The sequence below is a fragment of the Carassius auratus genome, chromosome 30 (genome assembly GCF_003368295.1).
Source record: "Carassius auratus strain Wakin chromosome 30, ASM336829v1, whole genome shotgun sequence".
In the NCBI taxonomy this organism is placed as follows: Eukaryota; Metazoa; Chordata; class Actinopteri; order Cypriniformes; family Cyprinidae; genus Carassius; species Carassius auratus.
In genome coordinates this window covers 16,068,232-16,083,123 of record NC_039272.1, presented here as the reverse complement: position 1 = coordinate 16,083,123, position 14,892 = coordinate 16,068,232, and the positions used below count along the sequence as shown (strand labels likewise).

General features: G+C 37.3%; 1 protein-coding gene across 1 annotated transcript in view; it reads left to right on the top strand.

The window, feature by feature from the left end:
- Window positions 1-2,877: 2,877 nt before the first annotated feature.
- LOC113049396 (fibrinogen C domain-containing protein 1) overlaps window positions 2,878-14,892 on the top strand; it is a 61,926-nt gene continuing 49,911 nt past the window's right edge. Inside the window, exon 1 of the mRNA XM_026211708.1 lies at window positions 2,878-3,774. Coding sequence (XP_026067493.1) covers window positions 3,703-3,774 — 72 coding nt within the window. The 5' untranslated portion in view covers window positions 2,878-3,702. The remainder of the gene's footprint in view (window positions 3,775-14,892) is intronic.

Below are 14,892 nucleotides of genomic sequence, written 5' to 3'. Positions count from 1 at the left end.
TGCCAGGGTTACTTTCACCTCTTTGAGAAATACCCTAAAGTACTATGTCACTTCTTTTTTTTTTCTTAAGTTTCTACAGACATTTATGGGTCAAGGACATGATGCTCATTTTCCTTTGAAAGTCACAGATCTTTACAGCTCTTCTTTAAAGGCATGGTTTTACTTTCTGAATTAAAACACATTTTATTTATTTTTGGGGGGTGACATGAGCCTTTTAATTGCCTCATTAAAAATTAAAAAGTTGAACAGAAGAATTCAGTTTGGATTAATTTAAACAAGACTGCTTCAAATATTTGGCAAACAATTGACAAAGCATGGGTAGTTGCTGTTTAGAATGGCGATGAATGGTGATTAGATTGTGTTAAATGTATTTTGAGATTCCTCAGAAAGTTTAGTATCTTAGAAAAAACATCAAATGCTATTTATAAATTATATTCATTAATTAAGTATTCTTATTTATAAACAAAATATATATTTAAAAACTTTTTTGAAAAATATATGCCACATTTCATTTTTAGAATGATTAATTTGACACATTTCTACATTTCTAGAATATGGTAAGAGTGCATTTAAGAACTAGACCCTCCCCCCCTCAAAAAAAAAAATTTAAAAAAAAAAAAAAATCAGGTGGCTTTTAAAATCAGCTGTCCCTTGGCTTCTTCCCAAAATGTTTTACAAAGTTTGACTCTGGCATTTGAGGGAGAGCATGCAGGCCACTGCCTCTTCACAGATCTCTGCTTCTGTCGTCATGCTCTACCATCCATGAAAACACACTTCTGCAAGCACACATACAAAGACAGAGCACCACTTTTTATGTTAAAAGCAGAACATATTATATTCAAAGCCAAGACAACTCAGACAAAGATGCAAAGAATAAGATGTAAATACAGCTGGTGTCCACATTTATCATAGGCAGGTGCACCCGCCCCCTTTTCAGTTTAAGTCTTTCCAGCATGGCTTGCCTAAGGCTTCTGGCTGAGATGCAGGTCTTACTGGATGCTCCAACTAACACACACACACACCTACACCTGCATCCAAAATCTCTTCTCTGTCCACCATCAAGTAGTCTCAGCATGGGGCGTCAGTTCCCTGAGGCCCTATACTGGGTTTAGATGCTACACCTCTTCAATCCTGTTACATCAAAGTTTTCATACTCCCTCTGTACTGATACATGTGCATCCCTATGAGATTAGAGTTAGTTAAACTGTACTAAAAACTTTTCAGTATAGTTTTTAATGATACAATACCTGTACCTTTGTTTGCAATGAAAGTGAGGCCAGAACATTTCAAGTGAATGGACCATGAGTGGACTTCAATGCCTATTTCAAAAATCTTTTTTACGATAGCCTACATTAGATAAAAATAGGGATACAAATTCCAACAGCTAAAAATGGCATTACAATCTGTACTAAAAGTAGCCTAAAGTTATTGTAAACTATTAACTATGCATAAAACCCATCTTTTTTACTTAAGTACAATGTGTCTGTGTCATGTTGTGACATTAAAGTCAGGTAGTGTGTGATCCACAGTCGTTTAGTGTATGAGGCCCAGTTTTCCTCTTATTACTAACTTTTACAAAGTCAGTAAGTGATGCCTAGTGTTTTTAAAACCTGGTCAGATTTTTTTAAAGTAGTGTCTGTGTCCATCATACAGTGTGGATTTTCTATGAAATCTGTCAACTCAAATCTATAGACTGCCTCTGACTTTCGCCAGCTAGTGTCAACTTCTCCAGGCAGTAAATCAGTGGAAAATCAGGGCACAAGTTGTATAGTGTATTCCAGCCTTCAGAGTAAAATTACAGTATATTCTGCTTTGAACATCTAGAATCCTATTGTGTGGATGATGACGATGATGATGCTATGTTTTCCAAGTCATTTGAGATCATCGGGAAGTTCAACCTATAGAAATTGGATCACAGGTGATGCATGGGATGATGAGTAAAGAAAAATCGAGAACTGTTTTACAGCGGTAGCACACTTGAATTGAATTGATTGCTTATATTGACAGCTTTGTGTTTGCCACAGAATAGAAGCACAAAACTGAGAGATCAGTGCTCATCCACCAGTATCTTATTACTACTTATTCTATTTATTCATTTATTTGTTTATACATGCAAATTGTTCTTATGTTCATGCATTTCAGCAATTGTAATGTAATTGTAATGTATGCAGATTTTTTCTTCTTTCCTCATTATATTGGATGGGCCAGCCGTCAATCTGAGTGGGCCAGTGGCATAACTAATAAAGGTTGTTCTCTTCTGAAACCTAAATTGTTGATGTCTAATAAAAAAAATGTATGGGGGCACCACAGTCAGTGCTGTAGTTAGGTTATGCAGGGCCTCATTTGAAATCTCTGGGCCCCTCTGGGGACGCATAGAATCATCATTAACTTTCTTCCTGCTAGTGACGATCCTGACCCCAATGTTTCCATATGGGGCACTTGGGCATAATCATCTCATTATTGCATTGGGTGCAACTGACCCTTTTATCACGTGGACAGCACCTGTGTGTTTTCAGTAATTGTGGGGAAAATGTAATTGTTGCTAAACTGACTGACACTGAGATGATCGCCTGATTAATCTCTGTGCTGTCAGATGTAATCACCAGCAACTGGCGAGGGTAGAATATTTAATGGATAACATGACAAAAACATCTGTGCGCCGAGAATCTTAACGGTCTCGGTAGGCTCAAACTGCGCGCTTTAAGTAGGCTATCATTTTGATGAGGCTTAAGCTATACTATAAAACGAACTGCTCATTTAAAAACAACTTCAGTTATTGTATTGCGTCCTCGAATTCAATTTGACTTCCATTGCTCACCCAGTCTTTCGTGACGGGTCTTTTAACTGCATGTTGGGCTACTGAGAGCGGAGTGGGAGTTTCTTAAACTAGACGAGGGGTGTGGAAAAGTCGTATCAGTGCCGACGTTGTCTGGGAGCGAAACTGAGCGCGCACCGGGAACGCGCTTAACGGACAGCGACGAGCCTGGCTCGCGAGTAGGAACCCCGTCTGCTCTGCGCGCTAGTCTTGTCAAAACGAGACATCCCTCGCCCACTGTCCGGTAAACTAGGACACCCTGGGAAACGGATTGAATTCCCTCCTTAAATCACAGCATCTTTACCGTCACAATCTGTCCATCCCGCTTACAGCTCAGGAATACAAAGTCGTATTACTTTTAAACGACTCCTCGGGACTGAATGCCAGTTATTAATTTTGGACAGAAACATCAGAATATTTTTTGTGTGTTTTGAGTCGTGTTGGTTTGGATATACACGCGTGCGTCGACTAAAATCGTACCGTGTTTCCCCCCTGTTACTTAGTGTGGAATATCTGAAGACTTTATTCTATGCCCCAGAAGGCAAGAACAATACTTTAAAGAACTGATTTTGGAAATTTGAGGAGTTTTATTTATTTATTATTATTTTCCTTATCCAGTAGGCTACGTATGTTAATACGATGTGTGTGGTTCGAGAGTCTTCGCCGCCCCTTTTAGACCAGAATTAGTCAGTGTGGTCCTGGAGTAGATCAGTGTCTTCTCGATCTCACGCACTCTCCTCACTCTCTTTTTCTTCTTTCCCCCCAAAGGTTATTTGTCTATTTCCATGGAATAACTTATCAGGAAAACGACTGAACTACAAAGTGTCTTGTTTTCCCCCCGCCGCCTGTAACTGACAGGCGGTTTAAGGTTTGTTCTTCTCCGGAGAATGCTCAATGATCGATGGGGAATCATGAACAGCTCACCGGAACTCGAAGACGGACAGCGGGGCAAAAATCAGGTGCGTCCCCCACTCGCTTACACTTCGTAAAATATTCTGAATGTAGTTTTAGGATGAGACACAATACCTACTCATCTATGTGCGTGTGGGGGTACGGAGAGAGGAGCGAATAGCACATTGAGTTGAGCGCGGCTTGTTCCTGTCACTCCGCATAAGCGCGCCCGTAGATCATGATCGCGGCAGAAAGTGGCTGTTTTGTTCCGCGTTATGCGGTAGCCGAAGAAAAGGGCGCCAGTCACGCGGATTGCATGCAGCTTGTCTGTGGATTTGGCACTAAGTGCTGGTGTAGGTATAGTGGCAGAGGAGGGAGGGAATTTTTATATTTAATGAATCGATTAATTTTTTGGTTGTGCCATTGATGTTGCGTTGGGAATGAAAATACCACTCTCTCTCTCTCTCTCTCTCTCTCTGTGTGTGTGTGTGTTTGATAAGGTTAGATAGAATGAGGCACACGCGTGTATGTGTTAAAAGTGTTTAAAACTGGTTCATGTTGAATATATGTTTTAATGGACAGTAGTGATTTATAATCTGGGTTCAGTTTTGTCTGTGTCAGTGACGTGGATAGAGAACCCTTAAAACGGACACACATGTTCAAATACAGTGAATAACAAAACGTATCAAACGCTATCAAAAGCAATAGCAAAACCAACACATAGCTCGATAAATACTCAAGGCTTGGGTACACACCCACACCATCACACAATCAACTTCACAGACCGTAGGGGGAGAGTAGACAGTGCAGTAATTATTCAAGTGTTTTTTTGTTTTGTTTTTTTCTGTAGGTTGATTGGGCTTAAATGTTGTGCATAAGACATCTAAGTCTTTACATCAACTTAAATGGCTACAAAATTGGGATCTATTTTAAGCTTTTGAAATTTGAGTTTGGCAAAAGATATTTTTTATTAAATAAGGAAGGATTTTTTTTGCACACAAACAACTGCAGTGGTGGAGTGGAATTGATTGAATCCATTATTGCTGACAACAGTCCGCACATTTTAAACTATTGACTTTAAGTGACTGTTTCTCTGGAAATCTGTGTGTTTTGTTTGTTTTAGCTGGAAAAGTTATTGGATGTTGAATGAATGATGTTGCAGGGAACATTTGATGTTTAATGTCCCATGTGTTTCCACTGCACATTCATGCATGCCCGTCTGTTTTAAAAATCAGCACCATGGACAGTAACAACCACATGCATGTGTCACATTCAGAACCATGGACAGAACCTGTTGAATCTATGTGGTATGTGGTAGATTTTTTACTCATAGGCTGATAAGTATTACATTATGGCACAGTGACAACTTATGATTATCTCCCCCTTTAGGAGAAAGTGTGAATTGAAATTCTGACTACTATTTCAGAATAAAATCCTATTTCTAATGAGATTGTTGGACTGATATATGTCTTGGTGTCTGTTGTGGATCTCCTAAAACACTAAAACAATAATGATCCTTAAATTAACTTTAGCAATGTTTTTTTTTTTTAAAACCATTCCTGCTGGTGAGACTCCAGGAACGGTTCAAAATCCCCTGAACCAATGATGAGCAAATGTGCAAGACAACTGCACTATGCAGACTAGACTGACCAATTATAAACCTCAAAATAATAATACAGGGGCCATTAACAACATGTGCAGATTTACAAACATAATAGGTACTGTACAACTGTAATAAAGAAGGCAGTTTACAATGGTAAGCTAAAAATACAGATAAAAGGAAGAGCAGCCATGAATCGCACCACCCATTCACAGATTGATCTTTGAATGACTAATGCTTTCTCCCTATATGGGAAGAAGGGTAGAGATGGAAACATCAAGAGATAAGTTGAGAGGCATGTCAGGTTGGACCGGAAGGGAGTTCTTGGGATTCCTGTTAGCTTTAGGTAATGCTGTAAGGCAAACACACCCATTCATTTGATTGTGCTTTGTTTTGCATGAAATTAGCATTCCACAGCATGTGTTGCTGTTGAAACAAATTCCCTGTTTATGCATGAACTGAAACAGTGACATCTCTTGAATTTTGCTTACATCCTTTAACTGTGTATGTGTGCGGCAGAGTATTTTCTGTATATGTGTCCTTGTGAATATTCATTTTTTGCCTTTCTCATTTTCTTATTCTCCTCTTGCCTATCATTTTCTCCTCTGCTCTCTTTGTCCCTCTCTCTCAGCATCTGTCTCCTACCCTGCCTCACCCTGTCAGTCAGTCTCCTACTTCTTTTCCCTCCATCAGGTCAAACACTGACGTTTTTGTCAATAGAGGCCTGGGTGGGGGGCATGATCATTTTCTTTCTTTTATTTTCCCTGTCCTGCCTTTCCCTTGAACTCGTCTCTCTTTCTCATCTACCCTTTCCCATGTTAATGCATTCTCACAAATACTGTGTAGGGATCGTGAGCTACGGACACATCACCCAAGAGCACTTCAGTGAAGAATAGAGATTTGCCTTGGCCATTCTGTGCAGAGTATTGTGCCTTTGCACCCTGATGAAACTCAGTTAGGGCTGCGTTAGTACCTGTTTTCTCTTCTCCCTCCCATCCACTTTCTGTTACACATTCATTGCCACATCTAACAATAGCCTCAAGCCATTAGCCATTGTTCACTCACTGAAAAGATTATAGAATGGCATTCTATGCTGTGCTTATAGTAATCATAAACATCTGTGGTGAAATTTTTATAAATTTAGGCTGAGTCATAAATCATGCTTACGGGTTAAGAGTGCTGAAGTGCACTTATTACGCAGATGAGAAACTATACAAGTGGCTTATTTTTTTCTTTTTCTTTTTTTTCTGTTTGTTTGTTTTTTTCAGTGGGTGCACTCATTATGTGGATTTCAACATGACTCACTACATTCAGAACTGCCTATTCTATTGTAAATCAAGTTAAAAATAATGTTCTTCTTTTTTTATTTTTTTATCTCACCATGTACAGTGCCCTTCGAAGTTTGGAAACATCTCAAGAGAAGTGGGGTTTTGAAGAATATCAGCATAAGTTCTTCATAATCTTGTGATGACTTAGAGCATCTCCAAACTGTGTTCTAATGGAACTGTTGTGTCTAAATTTTATTGCCAATCAGACAGTAGAGCACCAAAAAAAATAAAAAATGTGGGTCATTTTGAATACTGTAATCTAGCATCACAGCTGCAAATGAGGCATGATTTTGTAGTAATTGTACAATAATAATATTAATAATAATATGCTGATACATTTCTAAACTTTTAGAGGCCACTGTACAGTGTATACTTAAAAATGTTTGCTTTCCGGTGTGTATACATCTAATTTATCTGTTTTAAGACGGCCCTTTCTTGCAGGCTTACAGCTTTCATATAAGATTTGAAATATGTGCTTTGATACGTTTGCTTCTGATTCTCCACACTCTGGTCATACAGTATATTAAACTAATCAAAGTCTGTTCTTGCAAATGCATTAAGAATCCTCATCAACTGATGATTTGATGCTTTATGTTTCAATGAACACATAAACACACACATAGGCACTCACTCTTACAGAGTACACTTTGGTGGCTTAAAACAGTAATGATAGGAAACTAATTAATACAGCACAGCGACTGAATCATTCATTAACAACAAAAGTCCTAATCTTCTTAGAGTTAGAGGAAGAGAAAGCAAAGAAGGATTGGGGACAGAGGATGTACAGCAACACAGTGCTGGTGTGGTAATGTGGCTAAACTTCAGAGCTGGTCACCAGAGCCATATGTTGTCAACACTGTCATTTAACAACAGCTTGTTTTGGTGGTCTTCCTTGTAATAATTGTACTGTGAGTCACTTTTGCATAACATTTACATACTTTTTACCCTTATAAGTGGCTTAAATACTAACAAAACACAATCTTTAAGGCTTTACTTGAAATTGTTAACATACGGCTATTCTAAACCATAATCTTGTGTCACCATGCTAACTTTTTATATAGCACAGTACATAGCCAGTTTTAATAAATGTGTGTCCGTCTATGGATTTTATCACCACAGGAGTCGGCTTTGCATTATTTAAGCCATTTAACATGTAAAAACACATAATATGGTCTCTGGTTAACTTGTTCTCTCTGTCACCATTTGATAGAATCACAGATGTGAAACTTTGTGCTTTGCTCCGAGTGACCTAGCACAGTATGAAAATTTGTTCAGTTCAGTTTTTTTTTTAAATGCAGTTTTCAGGTCAGTGATTGTAATCTCATACTCTCACTACATCATTAATACTAAGAATATTTATTGTAGCCAACAATATTCTCTCGAATGTCGTCCTTAATATTCAAGCAAAATTTGGGCAATCAAGTTTCTACCATGAATAAATCATGCAACAGTACTGCTTGTTGTTTGTTGACTTTATGTGGATATCTTGTTTTCACTATTAGTTATTAGTTGTTTAGCATTGCTATGAGTTAAATATTGATGAAGACTGGCACTGTTTATGTGTGGTTATTTAGATGTGTGTGTAAGTGTGTGTTTGTTTTGATGTCTGAGTGCATCTTTGTAAGACTATTTTTTGTACCTTGCTTTGTCTTGTTCATTCTCCAGAGCTAAAGATTGCAGAGTTCACTTCATATTGAAAAACAAATACAAATACAAATACAAATGCAATTTATTTATTTATTTTATTATTATTATTATTATTTATTTTTGTAGAAAGTGGTGTTAGTGAGAAAAATAAAATTTAAGACCTAAGTTGTTTGGAGAACTCATTGCATCATGTTACCTTGATTATTATTTTTAACTAAGTTAAAAAAATATATTTATTTACAGTTTTGAGGAGTGAAGTCTTATGAAATATATGCAGTAGTTCTGTAGAAAAGTGAATGTTGCAAATTCATGATGAGTAAAAATTTAACTGTGTGGTTGCTGATAGAATACTTAGTACGTCAGTTTAGAGACTTAGGCTGTTACAGTGCATTTAAATTTTACTTTTGCTACGGTTACGCCTGTCATTTACACTACTCTGTTGTTTTCGACCCTTGAAAATGGAGACTTTTGAAAATGCTGCAATCCCTGTTTTAGTTTGAAAACTTAGGGGTTGCATTTCAGTGTAAATGGACCAAAACTGAGAATTTTAGCATGGCTGCCCACATTCGCTCTGCATATCCTTGACGAGCATCTAAACAATAACATCATACTCATAGTTGTACCCATAGATACTGTAGATAGATTCCCCACTCGATCGCTCAAAGCATGTAGCATGCGTCCGGCATCTAAACAATAGGGCATCTACTTATACATGGTTGTACATACCTGATTGGTCAAGTGAACTGCGTTTTGAGTTGTGTAGTGTGGACGGAGATTGTTTCTGAAACGCAGTGAAAACGCCAATGTAGATGAGGATTGTTTTCATTTTAAAATGCTGTTTTAAACTGAAAACACACTAGTGTAAATAGGGCCTTAGAAGTTTAGAAGTTTAATAGTGAATAATTCTGAATCAAGTTTAATATTAAATAAATCTAAATGTTTAAATAACGCTGTTTTCTATAAATACAGCACTTTTTGGCCACTAACTCAAGTGTTCAGTGAAGTGCTGTACAGCAAATAGTTATATACAGTCATTTTGGCTTTCCGCCTAATTTCCTAATGAACCTTAGCCTGTCAATTGATTAGGTGTTTTTAAGTCAGACATTTGGAATCAAGTGAATGTCCAGAGTGCTGAGAACTTGAGAAAATCGCTTAATTATTCCTGCATATAAGGTTTTGTTTTCCTGAAATAAGTGTAAGTGTGTGCGTGTGTGTGTGTGTGTGTGTGTGTGTGTGTGTGTTTGCGTGTGTGTGTGTGTGTGTGTCTGTGTTTGGTGAGGGGTGGGGGGCAATCAAGGCAACCATCACCAAGGCAAGTGTGTGACATTCTGAGGTCTTGGTAAATTTCTGAAGTCATACGCTAAACTGGCTTTTGTGCATTAGGTTGTTGATTAATGACATTATTTAGCATCACTTTGCCCTTCTGCTCTGTGTTTGTATATGTTTATGCTTATGTCTGCATATTGGGATATGGATGTGTGAGTTGATTTAACACTGAGTGGTAATAGCATCATTAAGGCGGAATGATGTGATCAGAAATGTCAAGGTTAATCACTGAACTAATTACAGCCAAGAGATCGAGATTTAAGGAGGGGAGAAAGATCAAGAGACAGTTCACCTTCTTAAGATTTACCAGTCTGTAACCACATCTCGCATCCTGAGGACTAAGGCACACAGACACACACAAACAGTCTGTCAGATGATGACTGTACGGGGGCGGCAGCTATTAGGGTTGCTAATGGCAATAGTTTCACACACCGTTTTTGAAAAAACCAATAAACTGACAGATTGAGTGAAAGATTCGAAAAGCGAAGGAGGGAGAAAGAGACACACATTGCAGGTTCCACACTAAAGATCCAGGCCCACGGTAACAGTAATCCAGCGCATGAATTATTTACACTGCATCTAAACTCAATCTAGCGAACACAGATCAATTCCTCTGCACAACATACAGGGGAGGGGAAAGGAGGGATGCAACGAAGGAGGGAGGCAGCGAGGGAAGGAGAGAGGGGGCAGATTAATAAATGAATTTAAGAAGTTATTCAAATGCTAAATTATTTACATGTCAAATCAGTCAGAAGAGCTGAGAATGGATAGCTGCAAGATTGCCTCATTTTAAGGCAGTGCAGAGGGATGGAGTGAGGTAAGAGAACTGGATAAGAGGCATTGGGAGAGAGGCCAGAGGATTCAATAAATAAAACATGTGAATTTATGACCAGTAACTGCTTATATGCAAAGAATCGAGAATTAAGGGAGGTGACTCAACCAGAAACCACGAAGCACTGTGTGTTTTCACCACACTGAACTCTAGAACTAATCCATGAAAAACAATCTACTGTTTAAGAGGCCATTTTATATACACTCCCTCTTGTTCTCCAGCTTGTATAAATCAATGAAAGTGGGACCAACATTAGTGGTGTTGAAACTACTGAGGGCAAGTGAGATCGGTTTAAGTGTAGCTACTGTAAGTGGACTGTAGAAATGCAGGTCCATTTACACTCTAGTCATTCCCGCAGGTGTATGTGCATTATTTGTAATTTCCAGGCAACCTGTATTTTCATTGCTTTATTTGTGACAGTTTGGTCATGTTCTTTTAGTTTTTATTTCTATTATTGATACCGTAACTGTTAGCCGATTTGACAAATCACAGTTGCAAATGGCTCCTGTAATCCAGTAATTTTTAACCCTAAGAACCTAATTTCGAAAAGCCATTTTACTTTGCTAAACTTTTATTACAAGACACTTCAGCACCATATAGGTTATCGGATGATACTAGAGCTTTTTAATTAACCTCTTTGGTTCTAGTTATCCATGCTTATTTCCCCGATTTTTTACATTTAGATGACCTTAATCATTTAATAGCACTGTTAAATGTAATGTTTTGCAGACGTCACAAGAATGATTTCTGAAGGATTATCTGGAACTACAGACCAGAGTAATGATTCCTAGAAATCCAGCTTTACCTTCACTGGAATAAATTACTTTATAATGTATATAGTTGAATAGAAAACCCAGTTTTACTATATTTTTGATAAAATAAATGCAGCTTTGGTGAGCATAAGAGACTTCTTTCAAAAGCATTACAAAAATCGTAGTACAATCTTTTGACATAATGTAATTGTATTATCCAGCATTTTACTACTGATGCCTATACAGACACAACATTGCAGTTAGTATCCAATTGAGCACACCAGTGCTTTGAAAAAAAGAGAGAGAGAACCAAAATAAATGGCTTCTATGAGATATATTTTTTATAGCACAAGGAAACTTTTCTCTGCGTTTGGGAAGAATAACTGTCTCTGTTCCCCTTCATGCTTTCACTATGCATATTAAAGCCAATGTCACATGATACAATGGGAATCATATTTTAAACAGTGAGCAGAAATCCATTCGTCTGCAGTATTCTTGCGCTGACTGAGCAAAAGTTTGGTGCAGACCTGAAGCAGTATTTGAGAAGCATAATGACTTTCTCCATCTGAATGACTCTGGGCCACAGGTGTACTTTATAATGAGTCTATGTGTCTCAGATATGGCTGAGTGCTACTGTGAGTGATAGGTTTGGAGATCTATCACTCAAAATTTAAGCTAAGATGTATAGAGAAATACACAAACAGATGATCGAAAACTTTAGAGAGAAAAATAATTGTATTGTGGCCTACCTGTCAAAAACTGTCATCAAAATAATGATTTTAAATGAGTAATGCATTAGTATTATATAATGATGTTTTGTGTTTTAAAGGTGTTTTAAAACCAGTGGCGTAATAATGGATATGTAAGGCAAATTTAAAGGCACAAGGCCTCAGCAATAGCAGCAAATGAAGTGTGCTTTAAAGGTGCTCCACATTAAAGCCACTGTGGAGATACTGTCAGGCTTTCAAATGAGCCCAATTAGAGGCAATGAAAGCCGAATGGCAATTTTATCATTAGCTCTTCTGAGTAATTCACTAAATTAGAGCAGCTCTTGTTAAAGTTTAATTTTGAAACATTCTGAATAGATGGTGATAATTGCCACAAGGTAATAATGAGTTTTGGGCTAACTCACTTTAAACAGGCTAAAAATGAGGTTTGCATAAATTGTAGATGATCGTTGTTAGAATTGTAAGACATTTTAACATTTGTTTGATTGTTACAAAGAGGAGGTTAAAGGAGGAGGTTTGTTAGTTAAACAAACTATGCAATAACAGCAACTGAAAATGCTGTTGTATTTTTATAAAATTCATAGCTCATCATTATTGTAGCATTACAGTATGAACATTTTTTTCTTGGGCCAATAATGAAGAGGTCAAAAGTTCAGCAGGAAATCATTTACTAACCCTTGTGTTTTTTTCCAAACCTAAATGACTTTCTTTCCTTATGTAAAACAAAAAAGATCTCATGTTTTGAAAAACTGTATTTACATATAAAAGTATATTTAATTGTTTCCATGGAAACAGGTGAATCGTACAAGTGGCTTGTCAGCACTGAGCAGGCAACATGATGGGGTCATAGTTTAACATGGCAAGCACATCGCTTAAAACTATGATTTTAACCCAAACTGACATTGTGAGAGGAATGTCACCCTGCCAAGTCATACCAGGTTTTTGGGCTTAAATTTACCTTTAGCCTAAAAGTCTACTGGGGCTTGTTTAAGTGTCAACAGCAATTTCAGTCCAGCCATGTTGTCTAAAAAATACAATCTGGGACAACTCCCAGAACCACACTGAGTATTAATTACCAACAGTATCTTAATGTTAGACATTTATTAAATGGCAGACACATTTGTTTCCCTAGACATATAATCTTTAATTAAAGGCAAATATTTATCATTTTGAAAGTTCCTTAGCATAGTGTTGAGCATTTATCTCTTCACTTGAGTCACTTAGTGGGAAGATAAATCTATCTATCTATGCCTAGCTGACTGCCTATAGATCAGTTATGTAATCTATGTAATGTATGTAATCAGTTTGAGTTTAAAAATAAATGCAACAATTTAAAGACTATATTCTACATTTTATTCTGCATCTCATGCTCTTTTATACATGAAAAAAGTCATGCTTTGTCATGCCAACATTCACTGTTTGTCTTGAAAAACTTTGCTTTTGTTATTGTTATTATTTAATACTAATTACTATACAAAAACAGTTTTGATTCATTTTGCATCATGCATGCAACCCCTATTGAACGGAAATTTCTTAATTAGATTCTGAATGATGCACATGCTGTTCTGAAAAAGACACAAATGTTCAGAGTTCAAGCAGGTTGATGAACGCAGGATTTGCTATTTTACTAGTAATTTGTCATTAAATTATTATTGTAGATGTGAAGCAAGCCACTTCTTGCATGACGGCAAATACAGTAAGAACATTTTAACGACAATGCTTGTATTCTGTCTAGATGCGCAAATAGATGAAAGTTTAAACACCTATGTGGAATGGCCTGGGAGCAAATTATAGCAAAGATCCTAATTAAGCTCAAATATAGCTCAAACATCATAGGTTGTGTGTTATGTATATCTCTTGTTTAAAAAAAAAAAAAAAACCTGTTAAAACACTCGTCTCATTACAGCATCGTGCAACAGAGTGTCACCTGTACAGTGATAACACTTGAAAACAAGAGACACAATTACCAGTTTACAACTGTTTGTTCTGTTGTATTGTCACTGGAATTGTGGTTACTTCTGAGCATTGGTGTGAACTCAGCTTGAGAAATGTTTAGATTTTTTCAAACAGGAAATAGCAGTTTTTTTCTTTGCAGTATATGGTATATCGAATTGATAATAACTGATTTGTGTCATAGGGATAAGAGTCTATTGCAAGGATGTTTGAAAACAAAGTGTAAGCACGCATTCAATTACAGTTTTTGTTATGCCGCAAATTGTCAATTGCATTGTTAAACAACTGAGAGGCTGAATTACTCACCGTTACCAAATATGACACCCTCTTGAGAGGGAGAGAGAGAGAGAGAGAGAGAGAGAGAGAGAGAGAGAGAGAGAGAGAGAGAGAGAGAGAGAGAGAGAATATTTAGATTTTTTTAGAAGCTTTCACCACAATCTCCATAATCACTACCTTGCAGCTGTTGAAAAAAAAAAAATGAGACCATTAAGGTCTGTTGTCCTGGTCCAGCTATTTTTCTTCAAGAGACCTACATTTAATGGATGATGCAATGAGGTTATTTTATTTTTAGTGATGTGATACCACAGTATACTCCAAAATCCCTGCCTTCCAATTGGCTCTGGAGGGGCCTAGCCACCCGCATTGCCCTGAAAAGAGTTTCTGATGGCATGTGAATCAATGCACAGCTTTGGAGGTTAGTAGCTACTCTAAAACACAAACACAGAGTTCTCTTATCAACCCACTGTTAGGTAGGCGTCCTCTCTGATGCTCAGTGATGGAGAGAGTGAGAGAAAGTAAGCTGTGATGGATGGGTGAGTGGTAGAGACAGAGTAGAATGACGGATGGGTGAGAAAAGAACATACGTGAAAGCTACAATATTGAAATTTAAAGTGACAATTAAGCTTTGTTGTTCACTTGAAAGTGTGAAAGCCTCTTTTCTCAATCCACTTGTATTCAGAGAGCATAGCTTTGTGTTTTTTTTCCCCCTTGACTGTATTTTCTGTACCAAAGACTATGTGC